We start from the raw sequence: 12,578 nt of genomic DNA, 5'->3' as shown, positions 1-12,578 counted from the left end.
TCTTATAACGGTACTATCATTTAAGATGTTAAGTCTATTGCTGACCCAACAGAGAGTAGATGTTAGGTAGCAGAATATTTGAATGGGCTCAAGGGCTGGATGTGGTATGCGCTCCTTTATGTATTCTCGCAACAGCCCTGCAAGATGGGCTCCGTATCTGTTTTCTTTACTGATGAACAAACAGAAGTATAAAGGTTAAAGAAGCACACAGAACTTTAGCCCTACTTTGGTTTTATGTGACTGCAGATGTTGGCATTTTAACACCTGTACTTAATTGTCACTTTGTCTGACACTTCTCTTTACCTGATAGCACAAGAATGACGTTTGGCGGTATGAAGAGTAACCAATATTCTGTAACTCTCAATCTTGCCCTTACATTCCTTGCCCCTCGTATTCAGCCCTCAAGTGTCAGAACTTCTTCTACACAGGAGTTGGGTGCCCTTGACAAATAGTTCAAAGGAGACAGGCATGAGGCCAGAGAGCATCCCACAGGCACACATTGTGAAATCTGCGGAGGTCATCTCCATATAACGGTATAGATGGAAATGGAAAAGAGAGGAAATAGAAGATAATGGGAACTCAGTTCAAATGTATTACCTTTAGTGTAAAAGAAGCCTCGAGATTCCATTGCATGCCCAGCAGTAGGGTGAATATATCATTGATAGCTAGTATTGTAGCAATGTTCCCAAGATTTCAGAAATAGCCACTAACAACTAGGATATGCACTCATCTCTCCATATCTTTTTTCTTTTTTAAAATTGTTTTTATTGAGCTATATATTTTTCTCCGCTCCCCTCCCTTCGCTCCTCCCTCCCCTTTACTCTCTCCCATGGTCCCCATGCTCCCAATTTACTTAGGAGATCTTGGCTTTTTACTTCCTATATAGATATGATCCATGTATGTCTCTCTTAGGGTCCTCTTTGTTGTCTAGATTCTCTGGGATTGTGAATTGTAGGCTGATTTTACTTTGCTTTATGTCTAAAAGCCACTTATGAGTGATTACATATTATATTTGTCTTACCTCACTCACTATGATGTTTTCTAGATCAATCCATTTGCCCACAAATTTCAAGATGTCATTATTTTTTCTCCTGTGTAGTACTCCATTGTGTGAATGTACCACATTTTCCTTACCCATTCTTTGGTCAAAAGGCATTTAGGTTGTTTCCAGATTCTGGCTATGACAAATAATCCTGCTATGAACATAGTTGAGCACATGTCCTTTGGGTCTATACCCAAAAGTGGTATCACTAGGTCTTGAGAAAGGTTGTTTTCTAATTTTCTGAGAAATCCATCTTTCCATATCCTAAGGGATTATTTTCCAGTCTACCACTGTTCCTAAAAAGACACCAACATGTGAAGATGTTTAAGTCCTTTGTATGAAAAGGCACAACACTTGAATATACCCTATCTTAATTCTTCCATCATCTATCAATTGTTTCTAGCGTACTTCTAATGTCTCGTACAATGTAGAGGCTGTGTAAATTGTTGTTAATAAGGCTTGTCCAGAAAATAATGATGAGGAAAAAGCAGTACATGTTCAGTTCACAGACAGATTGGATCTTAACTGAAGTTGATAGAACCACAGATATGGAACCCATTGACTCAAATACCTAATTGTCCTTAAAAGATCCTAAATCCAAGCTGTTCTCTAGTTTCTTCAGAAAATGAGTGGTGGAAAATCATTGTAGGGGTGTGTGTGTGTGTGTGTGTGTGTGTGTGTGTGTGTGCGCACGCGCGCTTGTGCACATGTGTATGTGTTAAAACAATGTCTTGATAACCAGTATGCCTGAGTGTTTGATTAAGAATAGTGCCCTTCTAGCTGCATTTTTGCATAACTAAGCAAGTAATGTTAATTTATTAAGATCCAATTAAGCCTATAAACTGTACTGTTTATGACCTGTAGCGGTTGGTACTCTTTGAGTATCTCTGGGCAGATTTTTATAGTGGAAGAAACCAACCTTTGGAAATATATCTTAGTGCATAATATATAATAGTGATGAACTTGTGTTTGCACTGCATCCTGGACATTCTGCCACCCCTTCAAGACCTATCAAAAATCTCATCCCCTGAAAGTATTAGAATTAATGGGAAGATTTATTCACCATGAAGTGCCAAGTAGAGCAATGACTGAGATGTTTTCATAAATTTTTATTTTGATTATAAAGTCAAGAAAAAGGGCAAATTCAAATCACCAGCACTGAAACCTACGAAGGAATCATGTCAAGCTGTTCCCAAGTCCTTGCAGAGTCAGAATCTGTGGTAAACAACACTATTTATGGAATCAGTGTCATCCAAGCTAAGTGATCCAATATGTGAAGACGATGGTTATGACACAAGCAAGGCATTAAAAAATGGTGAGACAGAAAGATATTTGAATGACAGGCCAAGTACCTGGCTAGCTGAGATTCTTCTAAGTAACAAATGATAATTAAAAACAAAGAAATTTTGATGTTACTAAAGACAGCATCAAGAATTAATGAGGTCCCAGAAAAGTAGGAAAGGAATTAACTTGTTTTATACTGTATTATGCATCTGGAAGGCTGTTGAATTGTGTACATATGTGTGTCACATAGAACATGCTCAGTCATTCTTGAGTCAAGTATGGAAGCGTCTCAGGATGGATTCATCTAAATCCCAACATCTGAATTAAATAGCTGGGACTCAGCTGTGCAGGATTAATCTTTATTTGTTAATAGTTGAAAGTTCTTTTAACTCGATGAGGCAATACGATTTAAATAAGAATGACTTTATTATGGTAAGAAATACATGCAGAGATTATGTGTAAACATGTGAATTGTGTCAACATAGATAAATGCAGATCAAATTTCATACCCAAAATTTAATGATAAAGTTATTAACAGCAATTCTCCTACAGATACAGAGAGGGGAGAGAGAGAGGAGAGAGAGAGAGAGAGAGAGAGAGAGAGAGAGAGTGCGCAAGCGCCTGGGGCGCGTGGGAGGGGAATGTTGAAATTCATTCTTAGCGGAACTGGAAAAAGCCACAATGGCTGTCTGGCTTGGACTCTCTTGGTTGTTTTCTACAATTTCTGGACTCAAAAAAAGAACCCTGTTCCAGGAGTCCCAGCTGCCAGTGAGTTTAAAGTCCACTGACTGAGATTGCTTCAGTTTCTATCAGAGTGTATTTCATCCAACAAGTGCCTAGACTGTTTGCTTCTTCTCTGTGCCCTCTGTGGCTACTGATCTACAAGAAGACATGTCTGAGTCTACATCCTTGATGTAGCTTTCGAGCATCTGTCCATCTCTAGGCCACCAACTGCTTCACGAATGAGAAAGGCTGACACTGGGGGAAAGAGAGAAGTGGGTTTGACATTTCCAGAGCCAAGGACTCTATAAAACTTACTGAACTGCCATTATTATACAAAATGCACAATCTGGCATGCTCTTACATATGTTTCCAAAACATTGTTCCTCTCTAAAAACCTACTAGCCGAAACACAGAATAACAAAACAGACAACACCAGTTCTAGAATATATTATACAAAGAAATCCTTAGGATTTTCCAAGCAAGTGAGCAATCATGATTGAAGTAGCATTTATTCGTGCATGTGCCTTAGTTATTAGATTTGAGGGTATGATAAATGATTCAATAGAAAATAGGGGAAATGATGAATAAAAATATTGGATAAAATAAATCACCTTCAATTGTTGAACAATGGTGTTTCTTGGTTTTGGAAAATGTCCAAAATGATTATAATGCATTTCTCAGTAAATTATTCATTTTTCTTTCTGAAGGTTCCCCAGTGCCAGTAGGTATAGATGTCCAGGTTGAAAGCATCGACAGCATTTCGGAGGTCAACATGGTGAGTTTTCCCATAGGATATTGAGCTTTTTCGGAAAAGAAGAAAAATGATAATTTTAAGGTCATTGGGTTTTGGTTTTTGAATATGCCACTTCTGGCACTTATGTTAGTAGTCTTTCCTACTTGGCCTCATAGTGGAGTTGTGTTGCTCTCCTCTCCCTCCATTCCCTTCTTTCTCTCTCTGACTACACTCTCATTCTCTCCTCCCATTTCTGTCTCATGATTTCTCATTTACGGCTTCCTGCAGCATATTGTAGTAAATTTGCTGTCTGTCACAGGTTGAAACAAGTGTGTTAGAAAACAGCCATACAGTTTGCAAACTATGAAATCTTAGCCCCAAGGCCTTGTTCATAAAATGATAAACTTCTATGCCAAGTTTTATTATTTCCAGATGTTTCTATTGATATTAATTCTGCTTGTCTCTAAGTAACAGAAACAGGGCATTTTAAGATTCAGGATCAGTATATTTAATTTAGAAAATTTTGTTTATCCCATGGTATATTATAGAAATACAGAAGAGTTTGATGTTTTATTTTCCAGTGTAATACTTATATTTTCACAAAACATTTTTATTTTAAAAATCACTATTTTATTGGTAATCATATATGAAAAAAATAGATAATATAATTATTTTATATACATATATATATTAGAAAGAAAAAAGAAAAGAAAAACTAACTTGTTGGATACAAATATATTCAAAATTTATGTCTACAGAAATAACTATATATGTTACAGCTCATATACCAAAAAGATTTTTTTTAAATGTCTACTCTCAAATTTCATGCTTCCAGTAAAATGTTACTATTCATTCACCTGAAATTATATGTGTGAACTCTTATATCAAGAACCTACAGATTATGAAAAATAAATAGAAAATATCTAAAAGCTACTTTTTAAAAATTTCATGAAAATACACATATAAAAACTTCAAAACAAGAGAAAATGAAGTATCGGGATTAATGGAATGTCTATTACTGGAATGTCTATTAAATAATAAAGTAGATATTTTCACATAGATGTGAAATTTAAAAAATAATACATGGTAGTTACCTTTTATTCTCAGTACTCCTTTTAGCTTTTCCCAGTCCTCTCCCCGACTTTACTTGCTTTTTCTACCTTTTTCTCTACTTTAACTTAATTTCATCATTTTTAGCCACTTTTATGCTTTAATGGCCTCGACTATACTTTTTCCATTTCACTTTCCCTATTTTTAATGTATAAAGACTCTCTCTGGGTAACTTTCCAAGTAGTTTTTCATTTAAGTGGTTTTCAGCATGGAGGGTATTTTACTATAACAAGAGTTAAGGCTCAGCTTCTGTACTTGCATACCTGGTTTTCATTTCAGATGGATTTGTTTTACCTCTTTATTTTATGTTAATTTTATCTAGTCCGAGTTTTGATGAACCCTTTCCTTTATGTTTGCATACCAAATCCAGGCCATTCTAAGGTACATTTTCAGTGGTCCTTTCCTGGTTTTCCCTAATGGCTGTCAGCATCTGTAGGAACCAGAAGAAGCCCTGAATGAGGGAAATCCCAAGTAACTATTCTGTTGACAGAAACGCAGAGCCTCAGACCCAAGGAGTGATGGCAAAGGTCCACTTCTGAAATGTTGACAGTATGTGTAGAAAAGTCCAGCATAGCCTTATCCCTCCCCCATCATTTACAGCCTGAAGATTGCTCCCCTACAGAGACAGTTCCTACAGAAATTAGCTAAAGCTGCCCCTTTGGTCCAGCTGTATATTATAAGCCCTGCCTGCTTGTCCATCTGTATGTAATAACCAGCTTCCTTGCTCAGCTGTGTGCAACAACCCTGCTGTCTGTTCAAGTCTATATGATAAACAAATTGAGGGTCCTTTATGCACAGGTTTCTCCAGCAGAAAGCCCAGACCACAGAATCCCAGATTTCTGCTTGACCATGTCGGTGTTTGTCTTTTCTTCAATCCCAGAAAGCACCAGTCAGGTTTGTCCCTGGAACCCTGCTAGATGAGTAGCAACCCCCACCCCCTTTTTTGTTGTCTCTTCTGCCCTCTTTACATGGGTTTCCTTTGTTTTGATTATGTGTGCATGTAAATAATAAATACTCTTAGCAGGTACCCAGCACCAAGTAATGTTAAGATTATGGGTCTTTTTGGGTGTGCTTTGCATCTTAGTGCCCCCTGATTGATTTGACTATGAAGCCTTCAGATGGATCCTGTGCCCGTGTGTTGGTCCTAGACTCCAGGTGCTGCTTTGATGTGGGGTTTCCCTCTGTATGCTGCCAATGCTATTGGTTAATAAACAAACTGGCTTGGCCTGATAGGGTAGAACAGAGCTTGGCAGGGAAAACTCAACTGAATGTTGGAAGAAAGAAGGGCAGAGTCAGGGAGAAGCCATGTAGCTCAGCTGGAGACAGATGCCAGAACTTTACCTGGTAAGCCACAGCCATGTGGTGACACACAGATTACTAGAAATGGGTTAAATTAATATGTAAGAGTTAGCCAATAAGAAGCTAGAGCTAATTGGCCAAGCAGTGATTTAATTAATACAATTTCTGTGTGGTTATTTTGGTTCTGGGTGGCCTCCTACTACACTGCTTCTCTCTAGCTTTAGTCTCTCTTTTCATTAAAGTTACCCAGCTGGTCCTTAGCATTATTTGAGATTGTAACTGTTAGCCTGGTAGTAATCATCTTTCCTTTTCCACATTAAACATCATAGCCTGGACTTTTGTGCTGGGGTGTTAAAAGTGTTTTAAATTGAAATGTCAAAGTTGTGTGATTTATGAGGTAGACACGTATAAAAGGCACAGTACTCCCATCAAAACATGGCTTATCTTCTCACACTTTCCTGCAAAAGTACTCAACTTTCTTCTTGTTTTTTGAAATACACAGCATATTGAGGATGAAAAACACACACCTGCAGTCAGTCTTATATACCACAGTCTATAATACCACACTGGAACTTCCTGTATAATATCACACTGAAACTTCCTGTATAATATCACACAGGGTCTTCCTGAATAATATCACACTGAAACTTCCTGTATAATATCACACAGGGTCTTCCTGTATAATATTACATGAGGTCTTCCTGACATGCTGTAACTTAGCTCCTGTTTATCTACCTTTTCCCACCTCCCTATTCCTCTCAGGCTCTAGTAACCAACATTCTACTCACAGCCAGGATGAGATCAACTATTTGAATGTCCACATATGGTTCTTCCACATGAGTGATATTGTCCTTCAATAAAGTCAAGGGCTGCTTCCTCCATTAACAGGGGAAAATTGAAGTATTTGCATTTTAATTTTGTTTCCAGCTGAAGAAAACTGTTAATATCTACAAGGGATTCTACATTCATGAATCCTTATAATTCTTTCTCTTTATTTGAAGCTTTCACATGTATGAGCTAATGAAATTTTCAGAAGTTGCTTATAGATATTTAAAATAAAACTTTTTGATATATAATCTGTATTATGTATCCTTATTTTTGTAGAAATAACTTTGAATTTAGATTTTACATATGACTAAATATGCAAATACCACAATTAAGAATAAAGTATGAGAGAGAAAGTAAGGAAGAAAGCAAAGCTAGACTCTCTTTTTGGAGACAGGGTTTCTCTGTGTAGCTTTGGAGCCTGTTGACCAGGCTGGCGTCAAACTCACAGAGATCTGCCTGCCTCTGCCTTCTGAGTGCTGAGATTAAAGGTGTGCCCCACCACTGCCTGACTGCAAGACTCTCTTAAGGGAACTAAAGAATATAAGTTCCTGAGTCATATAACTCTTTCAACTGCTTATTTAATCATATATCTTTTATAGTTATTCTTCCTCCTAACTGAATAAAAACTTCAGGAGGTATGAAAATTCCAGATGCATCTAACAAAAATTCCAGGTGCATCTAAACAAAATCTTCTGTGTCCCAATCTGATCTTAAAATTTTCTTACCAATATCTATTTAGTTCACAAAGGCCTTAAGCTAAACATCGTTCTGATGGAGGAAGGTCATTGGCTAATAAAGGAACTGCCTTGGCCCATTTTATTGGTTAGAAGATAGGTGGGAGGAGTAAACAGAACAGAATGCTGGGAGGAAGAGGAAGTGAGCTCAGACTCCACAGCTCTCCTCTCGGGAGCAGACGCCTAAGAGAGAGAGAGAGAGACGCCATGCTCCCGGCTCCTGGGCAGACACACGCGATGAAGCAAGCCGCCAGGTTAGACATGCTGAACCTTTCCCAGTAAGACCGGTGCTCACAGATTATTAGAGATGGGTTGATCAGGATGTGAGAATTAGCCTGTAAGGGCTAGAGCTAAAGGGCCAAGCAGTGTTTAAATGAATACAGTTTGTGTGTTGTTATTTCGGAGCATAAGCTAGCCAGGCTGCCAGGGTGCTGAGGATGCAGCCCCGCCGCTCATATTACTACAGATTGGCGCCCCTATTTACTACATCGTTCATTTTCCCAGCACTTCATATCATATTCCCAAATGATAGTGGCAAGGACCTCCTAAAACAATGGCTTGAATATCCACACTTCCTGACCCGAAGGCAGCTCTTATTAATACATCTTGTTGTCTATTGAAATTCTAAAATGGAATTTAAATTATATTTAAGTCATTCATAGTGATCTAGCCTATACTTAACATCTGCGTCTTCTCTACAAACTCCTAAACTCGGTATAGTCTTTCTCCCCTAAATTAGGTTTACTTTGCTGCTCAGTATCAGATAAACATAAGCTGGTTTCATCATGGCCAACTAGAAAATACTTTATGAGTGACCTCCACCTATTGTACCTCACTTTGTGTGAAAGGTTAGCCTTTTTAGTATTATATACATTATCATCCCATCCTTTTAGCCTCATTATGAGCTCCTTTTAAACTCTGTCTTTCTCTCCACTCAGCAAACTTCAGTTTGGTGCTCAAGATAGTGTTGGCTAAGTAATACTAATGCCTCCAAGGCAGGCACCAGTGTAAGCTATCTGACTTCATAAGTTCAGTGTTTGACCAATAACCCCCAGATCACACTGAGCATATCATTCCAAGTATATGCCTCTTAAGCCAATCCCCCCAGGAACCCACACAATTCCCTGGAAATAGTGTCATGTTGTTGAAGAAATGGTTCTGTTTACTATCCTTCACTCTAAGCCACAATCACGCATACCTAAGAGTCACCGTTAATTCTCAGTAGTCACTCAGTGGACATTTTTGGAACCTAAGAAAAACAATGTAGCTGGATAAACAATTGGTAAATTATTTGCAATCAACTGAGACTTATCTTCTGTTTGTATAATGAATGCCAAAGTCATGTTACACACATCAGTGCAAGAAAATGTGCATTTGGGTTGTGAAAGATAAGTAAATAATTGTGAAAAGTAAAATGTAATCAAGAAAAGTAAAACACATTATTAATATCCAGACCCAATGGCACAGATGATAGGAATTTCTTTTCAACCAACCAAAATATTAACTGTGACATCTGAATGCTAAATTCAGATTTAACTAAATGAATTCTTAAATCTTTGTCTGTTTTTTTTTTCTGTAATGTTAGTATAGGATGTAGTAATAGGAGCGGCGGGGCTTCATCCCCAGCACCCCAGCCACCTGGCTAGCTTATGCCCTGAAATAACAGCACACAACTGTATTCATTTAAATACTGCTTGGCCCATTAGCTTTAGCCCTTACTGGCTAATTCTGATATCCCGATCAACCCATCTCTAATAATCTGTGAAGCATCAGACTTACCGGGAAGATTCTAGCCTACGTCCATCCTGGGTCGGAGCTTCATTGCGTGTGTCTCAGAGAGCAGAGCTATGCGTCTGCCCAGGAGAGAGGAGCATGGCATCTCTCTGAGACGTCTGCCCCCGAGAGGAGAGCTGTCGAGTCTGAGCTCACTTCCTCTTCCTCCCAGCATTCTGTTCTGTTTACTCCTCCCACCTATATTTTAACCTATGAGGGCCAAGCAGTTTCTTTATTGCTTACCCAATGAAATCAACAGATTGATATATGACACTCCCACATCAATAGGATTTTATTCCTCATCCTTATATTCTTACAGCTGGCATGCGTGATACCAGTTCATCCCCTTGAGCTGTGCAGAACTGGATGCTAACTTAGATTTCTACGGCTCGTTGCCATATTCTTACAGCTGGTGTACACGATGCCAGTTCAGACCCCTGCGCCACACTGAACTGGGAGTGCTGATACCTTGCTTCTTGGGAGTGTGCATCTCAACAAGCTTCAGAGGAGATTCTTGTACAAGCCACCGTTTCACAGTAACCTTTCTATCATCAAATGTATTACCATCTATAGCCTTGAATTTCCAACTACTGGCTTTCCACTAATAAACACTGTCTGTGTTCGCGTTCTTGTGGGACTATAGTGTATTCAATTTGGGAGATCTGCTTTTAAAAAATAGCACAAAGTAATGAACATAAAAAAAACAAATTTAAAAGGGAATACTTCCATAGATTTTTCTTAAATATGCTATAGTCTCAGCACCCAGGAGGCCAAAGCAACAGGATCCTGGGTTTAAATCTAGACTGTAAATTTTCTGTTAAAAAAGAAGTAGGAAGTGGAAGAAAAAGGAAGGAAGAAGAGAGGGAAGGAGGAATGGGATGGGAAGAAGTCAGAGACGGGAGTGGAAGAGGGTTGTGAGGAAAAAGAAAGGGACTAGCTTCTTCCTACATCTCTCTGAGATTTGAGGGCAAATGATAACTTACAACCACGAACACCATGGCTCTCGGGGAGTTCATAAGGCTGAAGTGGTGATGAAAGCACTGGTTCACACTGGCCCCTTTCTCTGTGCCCAGGACTTTACGATGACATTTTATCTCAGGCACTACTGGAAGGATGAGAGACTCGCCTTCGCTAGCACTACAAACAAAAGCATGACCTTCGATCACAGACTGATTCAAAAGATTTGGGTGCCTGATATCTTCTTTGTCCACTCTAAAAAATCCTTCATCCATGACACAACTGTGGAGAACATCATGCTGCGTGTACACCCGGATGGAAATGTCCTCTTCAGTCTCAGGTATGAGGGCTCCGATGACCTTTGGCACCCTTTGACCAGGGCCTTCTAACCAGACCTGCTGAGTCTCACACCACACTAAACTACCAGAACTGCTGTCAGGTTCATGACGCTGAAAATTGGAACACACCCAGATTATGTAATTTTCCATGCTTCTGTTATGCAAAACTTTACAGAATTTCTTTCGATTCTGTATATTTCCACTCTGGCCACATATTGTTTAGACAGATAGAGTGGAGCTGAATTCTGGAAATCCTTAAAAATCTGACACACAATTGTTTAGGTATATGAGCCTATTTCTTTTTTTTTTCTTTTTTTATTGAGAAAAGGAGAAAAAAAAACAAAAAACAAGTTTCCACCTCCTCCCAGCCTCCCATTTCCCTCCCCCTCCTCCCACCCTACGCCCCCTCCTGCCACCCTTCTCCCCCTCCCCCCACTCCTTTCCCCCTCCCTCTCCAGTCCAAAGAGCAGTCAGGGTTTTCTGCCCTGTGGTAAGACCTAGGACCTCCCACCTCCGTCCATATCTAGGAAGGTGAACATCCAAACTGGCTGGGCTCCCACAAAGCCATCACATTACTTAGGATCAAACCCCCGTGCCATTGTCCTTTGCGTCTCATCAGCCCTCATTGTTCGCCATGTTCAGAGAGTCCAGTTTTATCCCATGCTTTTTCATTCACAGTCCAGCTGGTCTTGGTGAGCTCTCAATAGATCAGCTCCACTGTCTCAGTGGGTGGGTGCACCCCTCGTGGTCCCGACTTCTTTGCTCATGTTCTCCCTCCTTCTGCTCCTCATTGGGACTTTGGGAGCTCAGTCCAGTGCTCCAGTGTGGGTCTCTGTCTCTATCTCCATCCATCACCAGATGAAGGTTCTATGATGATATGCAAGATACTCGTCAGTATTGTATGAGCCTATTTCTATTAACCAATTCCTTCCTATCCCTGTACTCCACCAACTAATTTAGAATCTTAAATTGGCAAAATTCTTTATTCAGTTAGCTCCTTCATTTGTAATATGAATGCATAATCACAATACAAGTTCACATAAATTTTCTCGCTTGTTTTTCCTTGTTAGTTTTAGTTAAAACATGTATTCCAGCACTGTGCTATTATAGGCATTTCATCTTTAATCATCCATATTTTATTTTAGCTAAATAAGTTCTGTGTATGTGGAACAGTTTATAATAGAAATTCTAGAAAAAATATGTACGTCCAAGCAACTCAGCTTTTTTAACACTCTGAAAATCTGAAACAAGGTCTATAGTATGCTTTTAAAACTGGGGTCTTTATTCTTGCAAACTGTGTGAGTTGTTCTTTATGGGGGGAAAAGGATCCTTGCAAATGTGCTAGGCTAATGATGTGCTAGCTTGCTTGTTTGTTTGTTTTTAGATGTATGGTTTCTCTGTATAGCCTTAGCTGTTCTGGATTTCTGAGTGCCGAGGACTGTCCTCAACTCAGAGATCTGCCTAACTCTGTCTACCGAGTCCTGGAATTAAAGGTGTGTGCCACAACATCCAGCCCTACATTAATGATCTCTATGTGGGAAAATGGTCCTATATTTTCTGTTGTGGCTTTACATGCAGCATAAGAATCTTTATAAAAGAAAAAGGAGAGGAAATCAGATACACACAAAAGACGAGTTGACAATGAGTTTCCAATTCAAAGACAGCTGGTGTCAACCAGTGCGAGTGGATTTTCCCCTGAAGAGTGTTACAAGAATAATTCTGCACCAGAGAGTCTAATCAGACCTCTTGGCTGCAGA

At 39.2% G+C, this 12,578-nt stretch overlaps 1 protein-coding gene across 1 annotated transcript in view; it reads left to right on the top strand.

Moving 5' to 3' along the window:
• The window catches only part of Gabrr3 (gamma-aminobutyric acid type A receptor subunit rho3), a 51,932-nt gene that overhangs the window by 20,535 nt on the left and 18,819 nt on the right, over window positions 1-12,578 (top strand). The window contains exons 3-4 of the mRNA XM_041678652.1: window positions 3,757-3,824; window positions 10,600-10,823. Coding sequence (XP_041534586.1) covers window positions 3,757-3,824; window positions 10,600-10,823 — 292 coding nt within the window. The remainder of the gene's footprint in view (window positions 1-3,756; window positions 3,825-10,599; window positions 10,824-12,578) is intronic.

The sequence above is a fragment of the Microtus oregoni genome, unplaced genomic scaffold (genome assembly GCF_018167655.1).
Source record: "Microtus oregoni isolate MIOR12 unplaced genomic scaffold, Mior012 000030F_ref0000283, whole genome shotgun sequence".
NCBI classification, from domain to species: domain Eukaryota; kingdom Metazoa; phylum Chordata; class Mammalia; order Rodentia; family Cricetidae; genus Microtus; species Microtus oregoni.
The sequence above is the reverse complement of the archived record's forward strand: the minus strand, read 5'-3'. Positions and strand labels throughout refer to the sequence as shown.